We start from the raw sequence: 18,584 nt of genomic DNA, 5'->3' as shown, positions 1-18,584 counted from the left end.
AAAATTTAAGTGTTGTTCTGAGGAGCTTGGTTAATTTTTTTTATTTTATTTTTTTTTCTGGGAGATAATCTGTGTTGTTGATCCCATTTGTGGGCTCAGGCTGGAAGGGAAGGGCGGGTTGGGTTTTGCCTCAGCTGTTGCAAGGTCAGGGGAATTTTGTGCCTCAGTTTCTGTGGCAGCTTGGAAAACACAAGGAATGGCTCTGTAGGCCAAGGCAAGGGGTTTGTAAGGAAAGCTGGAGAAAATACTGAGTGAAAAAAGAGCCTCCAGGGGCTGAGCTTCCTTACCAGGCTTTTCCAGTATCTCTGGGTTTCTGAAATCTAAAAAAAAAAACCAACCAAAAAAACTCAACCAAATAAAAAACCATAAAAAGAAGAATTCATTATTTCTGTATTCTGGCCATAGGAATTATTTTAATTTTTTAAAGAAGATAACAAATGCTGGGTGAAGAGATGATGCAAGCCATCAACCTCCATTGCAGCATTGGCTAAAAATTTGAATTCTCATGGATGAATCCAGGTCTCCTCTGGCTGGAATGATTCTCCTGGAGACCTGAAACATTTCTGGTCATTCTCCTTCCCTTTGCTGACTTGCAGCCCAAGGTTTGTGCTGCACAGATCAGCTCAGGGATGGCCATTCCCCCTCAGAGCTGTCTGGGAGGGCCGACCTGAAAACCCTCTGTCCTTTTGCCCCCTGGATTGGGAGAATCTGAGCTTGAAAACACCACCCCTGATTAAATCCTCCAAGAAGCAGCAATTCTGTGAGCTCATTACTCAGTTCTGGCTATGTTCTGCTTAATAACTAAACACTAATTAGCTGCACAGTTTTGCTACTATACTTATAATAGCCCCCATTAAAGTTATGGGGTTTTTAGGCAGTAATGGCTTACAGAGTAATTAACGAGCAAGAGGCTTTTATTACTACCTTTATTTTTAGCCTGTGCTTTACAAGCCTGTTCTGCCAAATACCAAAAATCTTAGACAGAGGCTTGGAGTGCCCATCCCCTGCCAGGCAGTGTGATAAAGAACAGGGATGAGCGTGGAGCACCTGGAGCTCAGAGCTGCTCCAGAATCCCGAAATTCCAGACTGGTTTAGGTTGAAAGGAACTTAAATCTCATCCAGTCCCACGCCCTGCCATGGGCAGGGACATCTCCCACTGTCCCTGGTTGTTCCCAACCCCATCCAGCCTGGCCCCTTGTCCTGACCCAGCCTTGTCCCCAGAGTCTGCTGTGCTGTGACCACCCCATGCCTCAGTTTCCCCCTCTGGGAAGGGGCAGGACATCCCTGCACTCACATCCCCAGGGTTGGTTTCTGTGCCAGACACCTGTCTATGAATTCAGAAGGGTTTTTGGGGTCACAGGGCTTGTGGGTTGAGATGGGCACAGCAGAGAGAGCAACTGTGTCTTGTGCCACTCCAGCATCATTTTTCAGCAGGGATCAGCCCCAGCTGCTGTTACAAAAGTGAAAGGAACCCTGATTTTAGATTTTGGTGAGAATCTCCTGAAGTGTGAATGTTTATTTTCTTTGCAAAGCTTTTGTTGCAGGTTTTGGCAGCATCTGTTTATTATTTCCTGGCTTGTTTGAGGCACAACAAAACAATGTTTGCTACGTTTGTTTGGGGATTTTTTGGGTGTATTTTTTTTTTTTTCACATCTAGACAATGTTTTTACTCCAGTAAGATGTATAGGTGCAAATTCAAATCAAGCCTTTATTTAGTTTAACATTTTCTAAATCACTTCTCTTCAGTGTGGGCAAACCAAGGATTAATGACACTGGGGCTGAGCAGCCCCAGAGGAGGAATGAAGGTAAAACTGACTATAAAGGTTGCAGATCAAATCACTCGTTCCTATGGCAAGTGTCAGAGCTGATGCCAATTAACTTGATTTAAAAAAAGAACCTTCAGTGTTTAATAATCCAGCATGTTACTGACACGTGGCTTCAGGATTTATTAAAGCTTTTTTATTAGATCAGTGCCCTTTCCACGTTGTCATTCCTCGACACCATTGCCCTCTGCTGGAGGATGGGGATCTCTTTCATCTTGTGGCACCCAATTCTTCCCAAACCCGTGCAAAACTCCTTTGTTTTAGGAGTACTTTAACCCCTAAAATCACTTACTTTTGAGTCAGCGATTTGTGGCTTGCACATCACTTTTCAAAAGTGAAAAAAAAAAGGCAGGATACTTTCTGTAGTGGAAAATAGAGTTTGATTGTTTTAATTGATGTTTAAATTTGTTCCTTCTCCTTCATTTCCCTGGGGAAGAGGAGACAGGAGAAGTTTAAAAGTGACAATCTGAAGCAGGTTTTGTTTCAAACAGGTTCAGTGAGAAAAGAACAGTGCTGTTATGATGGGAAGGGGTGGAGTGAATGCCCTGAAGAGGAGCATCATTTTTCCCAGATCAGTTTTTGTCTCATGCCACAAACAGCAACAAAAATCATCACCTGGCTTTGGCAACAAGGGAATTTTGGGATTCAGTGCAAGCCCTCTGTCCTGGGCTGTGATCACCAGCAGTGTAAAATCACAGGCTGCTGTGTAATTCCTGGCTGGTGTTGTTCACAGGAGGAAATGGATTTCACCTTTGGCAGGTGCTGAGAGGGGGGAGTGTGGCTTTGTGACACTGAGAGCCGGTGTCACCTCACACTGAGGCCTCAGGGTGTGGAGAGGGACGCTTGGAATGTTCTGGATGGAGATTTCACAGCGCTCACTGTGACGGTGTTCACAGGGGTCTGAGGATGAGGGAAGAGACGAGGATCTGACTCCATGTTTCAGAAGGCTTGATTTATTATTTTATGATATATATTACATTAAAACTATACTAAAAGAATAGAAGAAAGGATTTCATCAGAAGGCCAGCTAAGAATAGAAAAAGGAATGATAACAAAAGCTTGTGGCTTGGACTCTCTGTCTGAGCCAGCTGACTGTGATTGGTTATTAATTAGAAACAACCACATGAGCCAATCACAGATGCACCTGTTGCATTCCACAGCAGCAGATAATCATTGTTCACATTTTGTTCCTGAGGCCTCTCAGCTTCTCAGAAGGAAAAATCCTAAGGAAAGGATTTTTCATGAAAGATGTCTGTGACAGCTCACGGCTGCCCAAAGGGAATTCTCACCACGTCCTTCAGGCAGGATCATCAATAAAAGCAAATCCCTTCAGGAAGCAGCAGTGAGGGAAGGCTGCAGAGCAGAGCTGTGGTGCTCCTTGGGCAGCTCAGGGTGCAGAGCATGGCCATAACTGGGGTCAGCCTCTGGCTCCATGTCCCTGCCAGCCCCCCATCACCATCTGGGACCCACCCTGGGCTCGTGTCCCTTTGGGGACATTGATTGCAGCCACTGCATCCAGGTGGTATCTGCAGCCCAGGAGTGCTGATGGCACAAAGGGAGCTCAGCCAGCTCTGGGGGACAGGGAAGGGAGCACTGGGACATTCCCTGGGCCTGGCAGCTCTCCCTGCTGGCCCTGGGCAGCTGGAGCTCCACAGTGACAGCTCAGTGACCAGGGAGCTGCTGAATGCTCCAGACAAATGGAAATTATCAGAGCAAAGCACAAACCACTGGAGCTGCTCGTTGTCCCCACTGCTCAGGGGCTGGGAAGCAGAGCAGCACCCCAGCACAAAGGGGCCCATTTGCCATCATGGCAAGCTCAGCCTGTCCTGTGGGATGAGGCTGGATTGAGCCTGGGTGGGCAGGAGGCAGGGGAAAGGCAGATTTAAGGCAGGGGCACAGTGCCTAGAGGAAGCTGCCCATGACAAACAGGGCATTTGGTGATGCCAGCCCACGGTGGCAGCTTGCCAGGGGCTGTCCATGGGCTCTGAGTGGCTTTTTTAGCTGTTATTTCCTCCCAACCCCTGTCCAGCAGCAGAATCCTTTCCTGGGTGCATTTCTGGGGAAGGCACTTCCCTGGGTAAGGTGTTCAGCCTCTCCAGCTGCGCCTTAGGCCCTGCAGGGATGCTCAAGGGACCTGTTCCAGCTTCATCAGGGGATTCCAAGGTGCCACCACTCCTTGTCCTCTGTTCAGGCACAGTCAGCAATGCAGGCACAGCAAGGATGATGCTCTTTCCTTAGGGCACCATGCTCTGGCAGATTGAGGCCAGCAGGAATTCTCTGGCTCCAAGAGCTGGACAGGGATGCAGCAGAAGGCTGATGCTTGCTGGAATAATTCCTCCTCTTCCTCCCTGGTTTATTTTGTCTGAACGAGGCTGCTTTCACCAATTTTGAAAACAAATGAGAGAGCTCTGACTGGGGAACTGGCTGTTTGCTGGAGTTGGCTGGGAATTTTCCTATGAGTTTGGGTTTTGTATGCATGGAAAAGAAATCATTCACTGAAACATCAGTTGAGGGACATTTACATGACAGTTCTAAGGACAAAGCCCTGTTTTCCTTGGTAAATTAATACCTTTGTGATTGAAGTGCTAATTTGGAAGAACCAGGTTCTGTCCAGCTACTGGAATATTGCTTGATTGCAAGATTCATTTAGAAGAAAAACCTGGCAGTTCTTGGAGCTGTTTCATTCCAAGTGGGCTCAGTGCTGGGGGCTGGCTCTACAGCCCAGTGGCCAAGGGAAACTCAGATCCATCCAATTTGGGCTAATCAGGGATCTGAACCTGGATTTCTCCATGTCTGCCCCCAAGAAAAAAACAGCTCTGGGAAAATATTTGCACCAGCAGCGTGGCACCTGTCGCAGACAACTTTTATGAAAAATATTTTCTTTAGGATTTTTCCTCCTGAGAAGCTGAGAGGCCTCAGGAACAAAATGTAAACAATGGTCATCTGCTGCTGTGGAATGCAACAGGTGCATCTGTGATTGGCCCATGTTGGTTGTTTCTAATTAATGGCCAATCACAGTCAGCTGGCTCGGACTCTGTCCAAGACAGAAGCTTTTGTTATCATTCTTTTCTATTCTTAGCTAGCCTTCTAATGAAACCTTTTCTTCTATTCTTTTAGTATAGTTTTAATGTAATATATATCATAAAATAATAAATCAAGTCTTCTGAAACATGGAGTCAGATCCTCATCTCTTCCCCAATCTGAAAACCCCTGTGAACACGGTCACAGCACCAGACTCAAGGGGAATTAAGGAGGGGATGTGATAACTCCCAGATCACTGTCAGTGGGAGAGCAGAGCTTTTCCCAGAGCATCCTGCTCCCTCTGCAGCATCCCTGGGCTCTGCCTGCCTGCACTGCAGCCCTTTTAGCAGCCTCTAATGCGCGGCCCCAGCTGGGAGCAGCAGCACTAAACTGCTACCCGTGTTTGCAAACTGCCCTGGTGCGTGGCAGCCCTGCTAAGTGCTGTGCTTGGGGCTGAAATACAGCCTGCTTAAATCTTGTATGTGCTTGTCTTGCATCAAACTAAGCCAGTGTGGCACTTTAATAGACTCCAGGCACAGCACCTCTGAGAGGGAGCCAACCTGAGCTTTGCTGGAAGCCTGAGCTGAAAGTGGAGCTGCCTGCAGGATGGGAAAGCTGATGGGAATAATGTCTTTGTCCTTTACCTAAACCAGGCAAAATTAAGGGAATAAAAAGTGGTTATATTTATTGAAGGGCCTCCAGGTACATTTAGGGCAGAAAAAACCCACCCAAAAATGGACAACAGATCACAGGTTTTCACACTTTTATAAGTTTGGTCCATTTGCATTTTGGGGGTGAATCTGCCAATTCCAGCTTCAGCTAATGAAGTCATTGACCCCAATTTGCTGCCCCCAACTCCCTTTTGTTTCCATCTCTGGGGCCTGAGGCAGTGAGGTGTCCTTGATTGCCAGGCCTGGAGAGGAATTGCTGTGTCTGCCCAGAATGGGGAAGCAGCAGCTCCCACTGGGTGTGGAGTTTGGAGTTCTACACTAAAGAACTGCAGGGTTACAAATAGATGGAAAATAGAAAAGCCAAAATCCTAAAGCATCAGGAAAAATATGGGATTTCTGTGCCCAGGAGCAGAGGTGCAGCCACCCCAAGAGCTCTGCCTGGCCAAGGGGAGGATCTGGCAGGTGACAGCCTGTGCTGATGGGTCAGGCAGCGCTGTGGTTGTGGCAGTCTCTGCTCCTTCCCCGAGCTTGGCTGGCTGCAGGGGAAGGTTCTGTTCCGCTGGGATGGCTCAGACACTGCAGCTCTGAGCAGCTTTTGCTCTCCTGACAACAGGGACTTGCCTGACAAGGGGATGCAAAGAGAAAGCAAGGCCCTGGACATGCAGGAGACACCTCCCTGGAGGGGTGGGACCCTGCTGCTGCTCACTGCCTCCCTGGGGTTTGTTCTTCTCAGGAGAGCTCTGGTGCTTTCTGTGCCTGTGAAAAACGCCAATCACTTGGTTTTTAAATTTTAAAAGTTTAATAGTAATAAAATGGTTATAAAAATAGTAATACAATTAGAGTAATTATAATTTGGACAATTTGGATTAGGACAAAATGAGACAACAGAAACAAAGAGTTACAGACAGTCTGGGTACCTTTTTCTGGGCAAAATAAGCCCGAAAAAGGACCCACATTAACAGAGGATTAACCCTTAAAAGCAACAGCCTGTTGCATATTCATACTCATACATGATGCGTAAATTCCATTCAAACACAGGATTCTGTCTGGGCAGTGTCAGCTTCTTCCTCTGAATCCTTACAGCGTCTTGGATCCTGAGCAAGGCAGGAAGAAGTCAGCTTCTTCTGATAAGAGGACAATAAATTCTCTTTCTCTGAAGGATTTAGGTGTCCTGTGGCTGCTATCTGGTGGGAGTACCTCCTTCCTTTCTTAAAAAAATATCCCACTTACATAGTTCCTATTTTAACTACAAAAGTTACCTTTTAACTACAAAACTAAATTTACCATACTATTAAAATGTTAATACAGCAGTACTGATCAATACAACAAAATGCACATAGTAAATATCTGCATAGAGCCATATTTTCACAGTGCCCTCTGGCCTTTGCTCTGTGTTGCAGGTTTCCTCCCACATGAGTCCCTGAGGTTCCAGCTGGCAGCTCCAGCAGTGCCCTGCAGAGGTGCCCTCCTGCTCCTGGCTCTGAGGCCCCTCCAAACCTGCTTCTGCAATGGGTGGGTTGTAAGCACTGGTAAGACCCACGAGCTGTGTCACCTTGCTGCTCTCTGCCTCTCTCGCGTTCTCTCTCTCTGTCCTTGCTCCTTCCTGCCCATTTATTTCCGTTCTCCATGTGCTCTGCTGTTCTGTCTCTGGGGTTTTCACTGTCAGGTAATGAGGAGCTGTGGGCCCAGTCAGTCTTGGAGATGCCGAAGAGACGAGACATCCTGGCTATCGTGCTGATAGTTCTGCCCTGGACACTGCTAATCACCGTCTGGCACCAGAGCACCATTGCTCCTCTGCTTGCAGTGCACAAGGGTGAGAGAAACCAAACCAGCCCATGCCAAGCCCGTGCATCCCCCCTTCGTCTCATCTCCTCTCTCATTTCATTCCTCCATGGCAGCCATGCTCATCTCAGCTCCCAGACCATGCCCATGCTGGAGCCTCCCCACCTCTGCTGTAGGGGTTCTTCAGAGGCATCAAACTCCCCACCTCAGCTCCCAGGGGTTCTTCAGAGGCATCAAACTCCACGCCATGGGATGTGCTTGCTGCACTTGGAGAGCTCTTTATGGCCTAAGCCCAGAGTGCTGCTTCTCTTTGTTCCCTGAGAGGATTCCCTCCCTCCCTGCTGGCCTTTGCAGAGCTCTGCACACAAAGTTATTCCAGCGGGAAAGCTGCAAAAGAGGCAGCAGAGGAAACAAAGCTGCCACTCGAGGCAGCTGCTCTGGGAGACCTGAGGCTGAGAGCGCTTTTAAGGAAAGCAGAAAAGCAGTGCTCTTGCACTTGAAGGAGAAGACAAGAGCCAGATCTCACCTGACTGGGGAAGCTGAAGTGCTCTGAGAAGTTGACTCCACACTCCTGTCACACACTGCAGTAAACACAGCCCTGGCCCAAATCAGTGGCTCCAGGAAGTGCTGAGGGAACCCTTCTGGCCAGAAGCATGCCAGTTTGGTCCTGTTCTTGGCACAGCAGCAATATCTAAGGGTTATGAGGGCTCCTGGGGGCTGGAAGAAGCCATGCTGCCTTCTGCCACCTTCCTTCTTGGTTCTGCCCTTCTGCTGTGGGCAGGCTGGTCTAGGGGAAGAAGAAGGACAGTTCATTTTCAGGAGCCTTTCATCCTCTCTGAGGGATTCTCTCCCCTTTCAGTGTTTGTCCCTATTTTCCATAGCTGCTTATCCCTTTGCTGGACACTCTGATGTGCAGTTTAAGAAGCTGCAGGAAGTTCAGTCTGTCCTGAGCAGTTTTCCCTTTCTCCTGACTGCCACCTCTGAGGCTTTGGGCAGGGAAAAATGCCTCTGATCCCTTCTGGAAGGTGGACAGTGTTTCAGAGGATGAGGGATCTCCTGGGCTCTAAAAGAGGACTTTAAAGATGGCTAAAGCCACGCTACCTGTCTGTACAGCAGTTTGATCAGTGCCCTAAAAGCTGTTTTCTGTGAATGGCCTCTGCTGTTTCAGCACAAAGATTGCTCCAATGGCTCGGTCAAGAACTCACCAATGACCTTGATGAGACACTTCTCTGCTTCTCAGAGCCCCCAGTAGAAAGTGAGTGGTGGTAGAGACCAACCTGAAAGCTCTCAAGAGGAATAATTTTGTTCTTGTGAAGCGTTTCTGAGATGCTCTGCTCACAGGTGCTGAGAGAGATGTGCACCTGGAGATGCCCAAACAGCAGCACTTCCCCGTGCCAGGGCTCACAGCTGAGGATCTGACCTGCAGGGCTTTGCAAACTGTCTCGGGCACCATCCTGGCTAATTACATTTGTGTCTGTGTCCAATGCATTTCGCAGATTTATTTCTGAATTGATTCCAGCTCTCAGAGAGCTCTGCTGTGATGCTGAGGAGCTTTGCAGCACATAGGGCCTGATAGCAACATGAACCCTGTTCCTTCCCCAAATATCCACCCCCCTCTATCAATACCATGGAGTACAAAGCCTTCATTTGGTCCAGGTATCAAAGTCTGTGCTGCTGGAAGAATAACATGCTATGAAAAAGCCATGGGTAATCCCCTGCTGGGTCACATCTAATGGCCCTCTGTTCCTGTTCTTTCTCATCTCAAGTTCCTGGTAGTTACCTGATGTTGAAAAATCTATGCCTCAAAGAGTTCTGTGCCCACTGGAGAGGCAGCCTTCCATCCTGAGTAGGGGTCCCCCTTCATCTCTGCAGACTGTGGCATTCCCCCTGCCCTGCAGTGGAGAATTGCACGTGGAAGTTGCACCCTAGAAAAGCAGCAGGTGCATCAACAGTGGTTTTCCTCTTGAACAGCTGATTTGGAACATTTGCAGGGATTTTTTATGTTTGGATCAGAGCATCTGATCTTTAGGCTGTTCATTGCTCACATCTGCAGCCCTGAGGGGGCTGTTCTGTTCAGGGGCTGGAGGGGCCTTTTTGAGGCAGGTTAGTTAGTGGCAGGGGAAAGTCTCTGCAGGAAAAAACCTACAATTACAGGCTTTAATTTCCACTCTCCATTTCTGCATTTGAAGTGTGTCTTTCCCCAGTTCTCTGTGCCTGTCAGAGAGCTGTTGGGCACTGCAGTGTCCTGCCCAGACTGTGCTGCTGTGGGTCTTCACTGACCTGGTGTTTTCCACCAGTTTTTTCCCTGCTGCCTAGTCCAGGTGCTCCAGTGAATGCAGATCCCTGCCTCCCAGTCCAGGTGCTCCAGTGAGTGCAGATCTGAGTCCTACCCCACAGCGTGGTGTCCAGAGCACTGGAGCTCTTCAGGGATGATGGACCATCCTTCCACATGGCTATTTTCTTTATCTAAACCTACTTGCTCTACAATCCTCTCTCTTCTGGGTGCTTTCTGAAGCTGCTTGTTGTGAGCACTCAGCCCAGTTGTCCCATGCTCTCAGGCCTTTTTTTCCTTTTTGGTGCTGGTTTTCTAGCAGCAGAATCTTCTTTTCTCACGCGTTTGTCCCCGATTCCTTTATTTATCCGTGTCCTTACCCATGAAAGCCTCCACCCCAGGCTGTTTCCTCTCCTGGCACCCACGAGGGTGACCCGCTGGCTCAGCCAGGGGGTGCCGGACGCCCGAGTCCATGCAGCTCTCTCTTCTCTCCATGCCCTTGCCCAGATGATGGTGGTGACTCCCAGCGTGATCTCGCTGCAGGCTTGGACTCCAAGGAATACTGCCTGTCGGACCGGGACATAGTGGAGGTGGTGAGGACAGAGTACGTTTACACGCGCCCACCCCCGTGGTCGGACACGCTGCCCACCATCCATGTGGTCACCCCCACCTACAGCCGGCCTGTGCAGAAGGCAGAGCTGACCAGGCTGGCCAACACGCTGCTGCACGTGCCCAACCTGCACTGGATCCTGGTGGAGGACTCGCAGCGCCGCACGCCGCTCATCACCCGCCTGCTGCGGGACACGGGGCTCAACTACACCCACCTGAACGTGGAGACCCCCCGCAACTACAAACTGCGAGGGGACATGAGGGACCCCCGCATCCCCCGCGGCACCATGCAGAGGAACCTGGCCCTCAGGTGGCTGAGAGAGACCTTTCACAAAAACAACAGCCAGCCCGGGATTGTTTACTTTGCTGATGATGATAACACCTACAGCCTGGAGCTCTTCGAGGAGGTAAGGGCCTGCTGGGGGGTGGATGGGGCTGGTGAGCCTGGGGAGTGTAGGGTGGTTGTGGGTGTTGTGGTGATGGTTGTGGTGAGCCTGGATGAGTGTAGGAGTGTAGTGGTTGTTCTATCTATCTATCTAGGATGGGGCTGGTGAGCCTGGGGTAGGATGGTTGGGACAGATGGAGACGAGAGATCTCTGCATCCAGGTTGTGGAACTTGGGGTTTATTGCAAAGGGCCTGGGTGCAGGGCCCTGCTGGGAGCTGCCAGCCACAGCTCAAAGCAGGCCTGAGAGAAGAGAGGGGTAGAGAGGATGAGAGGGTAAGAGAGTAAAAGGGGTAAGAGAGAGAGGTTCCCATTACAATACAATAAATCTTCTTCTGTGTTGAATATTCTAATTCTCATTAACCAATCTAGTACAAGATACAAATCCTATAGCATTTCCATACAGCCTGTAAGAATCATTACATTACCATCCTGTGTTACATTTTAAACCCTAAAAACTCCTCTTTGGGCCCCCTCTGCCAAGCCAGTAGGGTTGGCTCTGATCCTTGGAGGTGTCTGCAAGCAGAGGGTGTTGTTCCATCAAGAGGGGATTACCTTCAGCCAGCCACACCATTGTTTTCCAGTTGTTTAGTAACTAAAATATCTCAAAGCTTGCTTTCATTTCAATCTTGCTTATAGTTTCCATATTCTCAAAATCCTTTGCCAGGCAATCCTATTGACAAGGCTTTCCTGCTTCATCTTCCCCAAAAGGGAGGGGGTGAGGGATGCTGTGGGTGAGCTGAGGAGATGCTGGGCTCCACAGCCTTCCCAGGACATCTTGTTCAGAGATGTTCCCTGTGCTGGTCCCTGCCTTGGTGCACACACGAGGAGCAGGAGTTTGTTGGAGCTTTTGGTTCCCCTCCTGGAAAAGCAGAGTGCCTGGTGGAGGGATGTCTGTGCCAGGTGTGTGCAGCTTTTCCCCCTGGAGCAATTCCTATTCCAGCATGGCTCTCCCAGGCTGCTATCAGCAGGCAGAAGGGCTGAGATCTCCCCCTGGAAGTTTGCAGCTCCTTGGCTGAATTTTAGCATGTCCTGACCATCTGGTTGGGCTTGAGCAGGGGAAGATTTTCTGGCCTTTCCCACCTTTGCTCTTTGTTCCAGCCCAGCTGGGGCTCTAAATGAGCTCCTGTCTGCAGGTTTGAATGTTCTTACAGTGCCAGGTGCCTCACCTGGCTTCCAGCTCAGAAATTACTCGTTCTCTTGCTGTCTTGAGGCCAAACTCTTTCACCAAGGGATGAGAAAGGAGGATTGCTTTCTTCCCCTCCAGCTGCCCGTTTTCATAGCAGGGACCTCCTATTTATTTCCTCATGCATGCCTCTTTCCCTTCCCCAATGGCTCTCACTTTAGCTTGCACATCCACTGGAATGCACAGGCTTTGAAGTGAGAGTGAATTCAGGCTGAATTTCTTTCTTCCCCCATCCCCTTTGAGGCTGGCTCTGGTGGCATCTTGAGACAGACTCCTCACATGAATAAAGCAGAAAGGGTTCCTTCATTCACTCCTGTGCTGTGCTCCTAGAGGCTTCTCCTCTCAGATATGTCTCTGCAGTTAAGGTCACTGAGCCAAGGAAATGTGCTGTGAAATGCAGGAGACACACATTATTGCTCCCTGTGGACAGGGGCTGCCGTTAGCAGTTGTATAATGCAGAAGGGCAAGCGCCAGAGCTCTTCTGCTCTTGTTTGCAGTAATTAGCAGTGATGAGATTAGCTCTGGGAGAGCCCTGATCTAAGAGAGCGAGCTGAGAGCAGAGATGGAGGCTGAGCCTGCCAGGGAGCAGGGCAGGGTGCTGAGGGTGAGTGGCATCCAGAGCATCTGCCTGGGCCAAAGGGGCCCCTGGTGGCTCTGCTCCATTTCTGGTGACCACAGGGAGCAGAGGCACTGTGTTCCACAGGGCAGGGCTGTCCTGCCTGCTGGGAATGTCCAGAGAGGCTGTGCTTCCCAGCTGTCCCCCAGGCTGGCAGCTGCAAAGCCCCACTCTGGAGACATAGCCTGAAATTGCAGTTTAAATACTTTAGTAGAGACCACCTTTCTTCCTAGATATGCCAGTCCTGCATTTCCAGGTGGCTTTGGACAAGGTGCTTCCCTCCTGTGTCTTGGTTTGCCCATCTGGAGACCAAGAGCTGGACAAAAACCCCACTCATAAATCCCAGAGATTTCACAAAAACTTCTTCCTGCCTTGCTCAGGCAGGATGATGCTGTTAGGATTATGAGGAAGAAATTGACCAGATGACCAGACAGAATCCTGTATTTGAATGGAATTTGTGCATCATGTATGAGGTGTATGAATATGCAAGCAGGCTATTGTTTTTAAGGGTTTATCCTTTATTAACGGGTGTCCTTTTTTATGGGCTTATGCTGCCCAGAAAAAGGTACCTGGACGTCCCTAACTCTTTGTTTCTGTTGTCTCATATTGTCCTAATCCAAATTGTCCAACTTATTATTACTCCAATTGTACTAATACTTTTATAACCATTTTATTACTAATAAACTTTGAAAATTTAATAAAAACAAGTGATTGGTGTTTTTCAGAAGCATAACTTTCTAACATAATGCATATAATATTCATTTTAATATTTGCAAAAAACCAATCATAAAATACATATTTTTCACACACTGTGTGCGCTCACCACAGATGTGCAGCACCAAGGTGGTGTCGGTGTGGCCTGTGGCCTTTGTGGGCAGCCTGGGCTTAAAGACTTTAAGAATTTTTCATACAGGCACAACTTATTTCATATATATTTTACATAAGCACAAAATTTTCCATAATATATATTACAATTTGAATATTTGTGAAAAGCCAACCATAAAATACCCATTTTTCACACCCTGTGTGTGCTCCTGGCAGATGCGCAGCACCTGGAAGGTGTCGGTGTGGCCTGTGGCCTTCATGGGCGGCCTGCGCTTAAAGTTTGATGACTGTAAGAATTTTCATACAGGCACAACTTATTTCACATATATTTTACTTGAATATCTGCGAAAAGCCAACCATAAAATCCCCATTTTTCACACGCTGTGTGTGCTCCTGGCAGATGCGCAGCACCCGGAAGGTGTCGGTGTGGCCCGTGGCCTTTGTGGGCGGCCTGCGCTACGAGTCGCCCAAGGTGAACGCGGCAGGGAAGGTGTACGGCTGGAAAACCGTATTTGACCCACACAGGCCCTTCGCCATCGACATGGCTGGCTTTGCTGTCAACCTCAGGCTCATCCTGCAGCGCTCCCAGGCCTACTTCAAACTGCGCGGGGTCAAGGGCGGCTACCAGGAGAGCAGCCTGCTCCGCGAGCTGGTCACCCTCAGCGACCTCGAGCCCAAGGCTGCCAACTGCACTAAGGTATGCTCTCATCCTCCTGCGGGGTGGTGGGGAGCCAGAGGGGGAAGAAAATGCAGTTTTCTCCATCATTCCATACAGAATCACAGGATTGATATTTACCAATATAGCTGTATGGGACGTGCCTGAGCTTGTCTGGCCCTGCTGCTGAACTAAATAGCAGCACTGTGGTGTTTCACCCCACAGACACTTTTGGCTGGGTGTGTGGTGTTTCACCCCAGAGACACTTTTGGGTGTGTGGTGTTTCACCCCACAGACACTTTTGGCTGGCTGGGTGTGTGGTGTTTCACCCCACAGACACTTTTGGCTGGCTGGGTGTGTGGTGTTTCACCCCACAGACACTTTTGGCTGGCTGGGTGCTGCAGCTGGGCACATGTGGACAAGTCCAGGCCTGCAGGAGCTCTGGTGGTGCTGGGATGGATCTTACATTAACCCTTAAAAATATTATTTTCAAGGTGGGCTTTCCCGTGGCCTGGCTGATCCCCTGGAGCAGGGAGTTCCATGGGTGAAATATCAGTTATTTAATGTGAATTCCTGAGTGGGGTTTGAGTGGTGTGACACGCTGGGGTTTGCTCTGTGGCCCCTGTGAGCTGTAACCCAGGAGCAGGGAAGGGCTGCTCACACAGCCTCTGCCTTGCTGCCAAGTTGTCTTTTCCCTCCTGACACCTGTGCAATATCTGTGCTGTAGGTGCCCACAAAAACCTGGATTTTTCTGTGTCAGAGATAGCACAGAAATGTTGTAGTGCCTGGGATATTGCTGTGAGCTCCAGGAGGCTTCCAGGAAGCTCCATTTGGGGGGATTTCACTGCATTTAGCTGACTGATCAATGCTGCCTGTACACATTGCTGGGTCAGGGAGCAGGACCCCGTGTGTTAAATAACACAGAAACCACGGATGGTTCTTCTCCTGAAAACTTCCCAGTCTGAGAGGAGAGATGAATCTGTCTGGGCTGACAGGGAGCGTGGGAGACACCACGAGACGAAGCTGCTTAGAGTGACAGGCATCAATCACAGCCCATCAGCCACAGAGGTGCTGCCAAGGGCTTTGAAGCTTTGTGAGTGGGTTCCCTAAATACTGGAGGTGTGTGTGACCGTGTTCACAGGGGTCTCAGGTTGAGGGAAGAGACGAGGATTTGATTCCATGTTTCAGAAGGTTGATTTATTATTTTATGATATATATTACATTAAAACTATACTAAAAGAATAGAAGAAAGGATTTCATCAGAAGGCTAGCTAAGAATAGAAAAGGAAAGCATGATAAGAAAGGTTTGTGGCTCGAACTCTCTGTCCGAGCCAGCTGGGCTGTGATTGGCTATTAATTAGAAACAACCAATATAGGCCAATCACAGATCCACCTGTTGCATTCCACAGCAGCAGATAACCATTGTTTACATTTTGTTCCTGAGGCCTCTCAGCTTCTCAGGAGGAAAAATCCTAAAGAACGGATTTTTCATAAAAGATGTCTGCGACGGGTGTGCTGGGTGTCCCTCTGAAGTCAGAGACCCCTGTGCAGCACTCTCACATCTTTGTCTGTTATAAACATCAGCCAGTCTGATTTAGAGAGTCTTTATTGCTTAATTACCCCAACAGAATTGTTCTTTTATTGCAAATAAGTTGTTATTACCAACAGCCCCAGTGTTGGATCCAGGTCTCCATCCTTTTTGGGATTGGAAGGAAAATGTGCTTAATAGTCTTTGCCTGATTTTCATGTGCACTGCTCCAAAGCCATGGAAAAAAACAGGAATCTGAATGTTCAGCAGGGCTCCCACAAGGAATCCGGGAATTAGGAGGAGGAGCCAAGGGGAAGGAGCAAGTCTGGGCTTTATCTGATACCTGCTGTGCCTCTCTGAATCCACATTTCTATGATTATGGCTGCCCTGCACCACGACAAATAACCCAACCAGCCTCCCAAGAATGGGGAAAGAGTTTGGATTAAAATTAGATCCCTGCTTCTGGGCTCTGTGTGGAAATAAATGTGTTTTTAACAGGCAGGAGGGATGGACAGGCTGCTTTTACTCTGTGTACAGAAGATCAGGGGTGTTACCTGATCTTCTGTACACAGGGTGTTTATCAGGGTGTTTACCTGGCCAGTCATCCAGGCTTTGGTCCATTGTCCCTGCTGTAAATAAATACCCGCTGGAAGGAAGCTGTGCTGAAAGGCTGGGGTGGGAAATGACAGCCCTGGAGGAAGGAGAGGAAGGAAAATGTTGTTTCCAGGAGGAGGAAACAAAGGGTCCTGGAGCCAGGCAGGGCTGACCCAGGTCAGGGATGGGGAGGAAGCAGCAGGGATTGCTGCCCAGCACTGGAAGTTTGAGTTTCCTTTCTTGGCTGGGCTGGGAAGAGCTCACAAGGCTCCTTGTTGTGAGCTGAATGCTGTCTGCTCCTGGCAGGCTCCGAGTGCAGCTTTGCAGCTTGGGCTCTGCCTTTCTGCTTCAGCCTCCATTTCCCTGGAAATCTCCATTTCTGCTTTTACTCACCTGTGACGGTGTTCACGGGGTCTTTGGGTGAGGGAAGAGACAAGGATCTGACTTTCAGAAGGCTTGATTTATTATTTTATGATATATATTATATTAAAACTATACTAAAAGAATAGAAGAAAGGATTTCATCAGAAGGCTAGCTAAGAATAGAAAAAGAAAGAATGATAAAGGTTTGTGTCTGGGCCAGAGAGTCTGAGCCAGCTGGACTGTGATTGGCCATTAATTAGAAGCAACCAACATGGCCAATCACAGATCCACCTGTTGCATTCCACAGCAGCAGATAACCATTGTTTACATTTTGTTCCTGAGGCCTCTCAGCTTCTCAGCAGAAAAAATCCTAAGGAAAGGATTTTTCATAAAAGATGTCTGTGACACTCACCCATTTTAGCAGGAGAAGAGTCAGGGCCAGCAGCAGAGAAGGACCAAAGCCAGCTGTGGTCTGAGGTCACAGCTCAGGCTTCTCTCTCCCCCTGTGCTCCCAGCACTTGTCATGCTTTGCTCCTGTTAAACACAACCACACACCTGCTTTGCAGGGAGATTTACATTAAAAATTATGATGTGCTTAGACAGAGTCATTAAGGAGGGATTGGAGGAATGTGTAAGATAAGCACAGACATCTGTTCTCCAAAAATGCTGCCTTCCCTGTGTGCTCTGCTGGTGCTGGAAATGTTGATCAGAATTCAGCCCACAAACACACACTCCTGCAGAAAGCTGAAGTGTAGGCCAAAGATCACATATCGTGCTTATTTTCTTGGATTTGGGAACTGCCCAAAATGAAGGAGAAAGTAAAGGAAGTTGGTATTAGTTGCTGAGCAGAAAGTTATCCCTCCTTATGAGGAGGGAAGGATTGGTTTATCCTGGAGCTGTAAGGAAACAAGGCTTTGCAAGGGTTCTCTGTATTTGGAGTTCTGCTCTTTGTGCATCTCCCCACACCCCCAAATCAAACCATCCTCTTCAACCCCTTGGCACAGGAGGTCTGAGATTCGGCATTCCTGCCAGGCTGATGGAAGGGGGGACATTCTGCTCCCCATTTTCTATGGACACCCAGGGAACAATCTGCACTGAGCTCAGGCAGGGAGTACTAAAGCACAGACAGAGGCCCATGGGCATCATAATGCCACAGCTGGAGAACATTTTATTGTCAGGCTGCAGAACAGGGAGCAGAGCTGCCCTTTCAGCCTGGTGTCTCTTTTCTTCCCATTCTGTAGTTTCCATTTCAAACAACAAAAATTCCTGAATCCCTCCTGGGAGGGTCAGCTGGAAACCCTGTGATCCCTCCCACTGCAGGTTGGACACTTCTGTTTGTTTTTTTCATCTCCTGTTGGGAGCCAATGAATTGTTCTGCTGTGGAGATGGAGCTTTGTGACCTCCTAGAGCTGTTTTGAGACCTGTGACTCCAAATGTCAGGCCAGGAATGAGTGGAAGGGTTTTGCAGTTGTGTTTTTAAAGGGGAGTCCCTTGAGTGACCTCAAGGGTGATGTATGAAGTGATGTATGAAACCACTGCTCAGAAAAAGTCAGATATTTGGTCCCTCTCACTGTTTGGTCCCTTGTGAGAGAGCCAAAGCTTCTCTGAGGCATAAAACATGCTGCTTGTTGAAAAAAAAAAAAAAACAAGCGCTGGCTGAAAGGAAAAGCAAATGTTTCTGTAGTAAATGGTGATCTACCTCCCACGTTAAGGAGCACAGCATGGAAAATGGTAAAAGCTGCTGTATCAAGCTGCAAACTCTGCAAATGGGTCAGTTTTAGCCCATTTAATCTGCCCTTTTTGGCATTTGGCTTTAAGAGAGCAGAAGTGGGCTCCAATTGAAGCAGAGCGCTGGTGCTGTGCAGTTGTGTTGCTCTGCTGCTGGAGTGTGAGCGAGCCCTGGGCCATAGCAGGGCTCAGTGAGGAGGGTCAGCAGTGCAAAGGGCTCTCTCTGAAGGGGAGAATTGGCTGCAGGATTTCTCCAGCACCTTTTAATCCTTTTGCCATCACTGCAAAAGCCCTGAGAGGCACTTGTGAGCCCTGCTGGGTTTTGTCTTTTCCTGGGCATGCAGCGCAGTAATTGCAGCAGTGGGGAGAGCAGGGCTGGAATCAGGGGTGACTTTGATGAGCAGGCTCTGAAGTGCTTGTGGGGGATGATGAAATGGATTTTTGGACCCCCTCCAGCCAGCAGTTGGTC

General features: G+C 48.8%; 1 protein-coding gene across 8 annotated transcripts in view; it reads left to right on the top strand.

Annotated features, from left to right (window-relative positions):
* The window catches only part of B3GAT1 (beta-1,3-glucuronyltransferase 1), a 42,936-nt gene that overhangs the window by 19,081 nt on the left and 5,271 nt on the right, over positions 1-18,584 (top strand). For 2 of the 8 annotated variants that reach the window (XM_030965054.1, XM_030965053.1), the window contains 4 exons: positions 6,916-7,027; positions 7,182-7,328; positions 10,077-10,585; positions 13,649-13,945. In XM_030965054.1, coding sequence (XP_030820914.1) covers positions 7,024-7,027; positions 7,182-7,328; positions 10,077-10,585; positions 13,649-13,945 — 957 coding nt within the window. In that variant the 5' untranslated portion in view covers positions 6,916-7,023. Of the gene's footprint in view, positions 1-6,915; positions 7,045-7,167; positions 7,329-10,076; positions 10,586-13,648; positions 13,946-18,584 lie in introns of those variants that run through there. The other 6 variants (XR_004061375.1, XM_030965052.1, XM_030965055.1 and 3 more) reach the window with 5 other exon arrangements.

Source organism: Camarhynchus parvulus, chromosome 24 (genome assembly GCF_901933205.1).
Source record: "Camarhynchus parvulus chromosome 24, STF_HiC, whole genome shotgun sequence".
Taxonomy (NCBI): Eukaryota; Metazoa; Chordata; class Aves; order Passeriformes; family Thraupidae; genus Camarhynchus; species Camarhynchus parvulus.
Note: the sequence above shows the minus strand (reverse complement) of the source record. Positions and strands in the feature narration are given on the sequence as shown.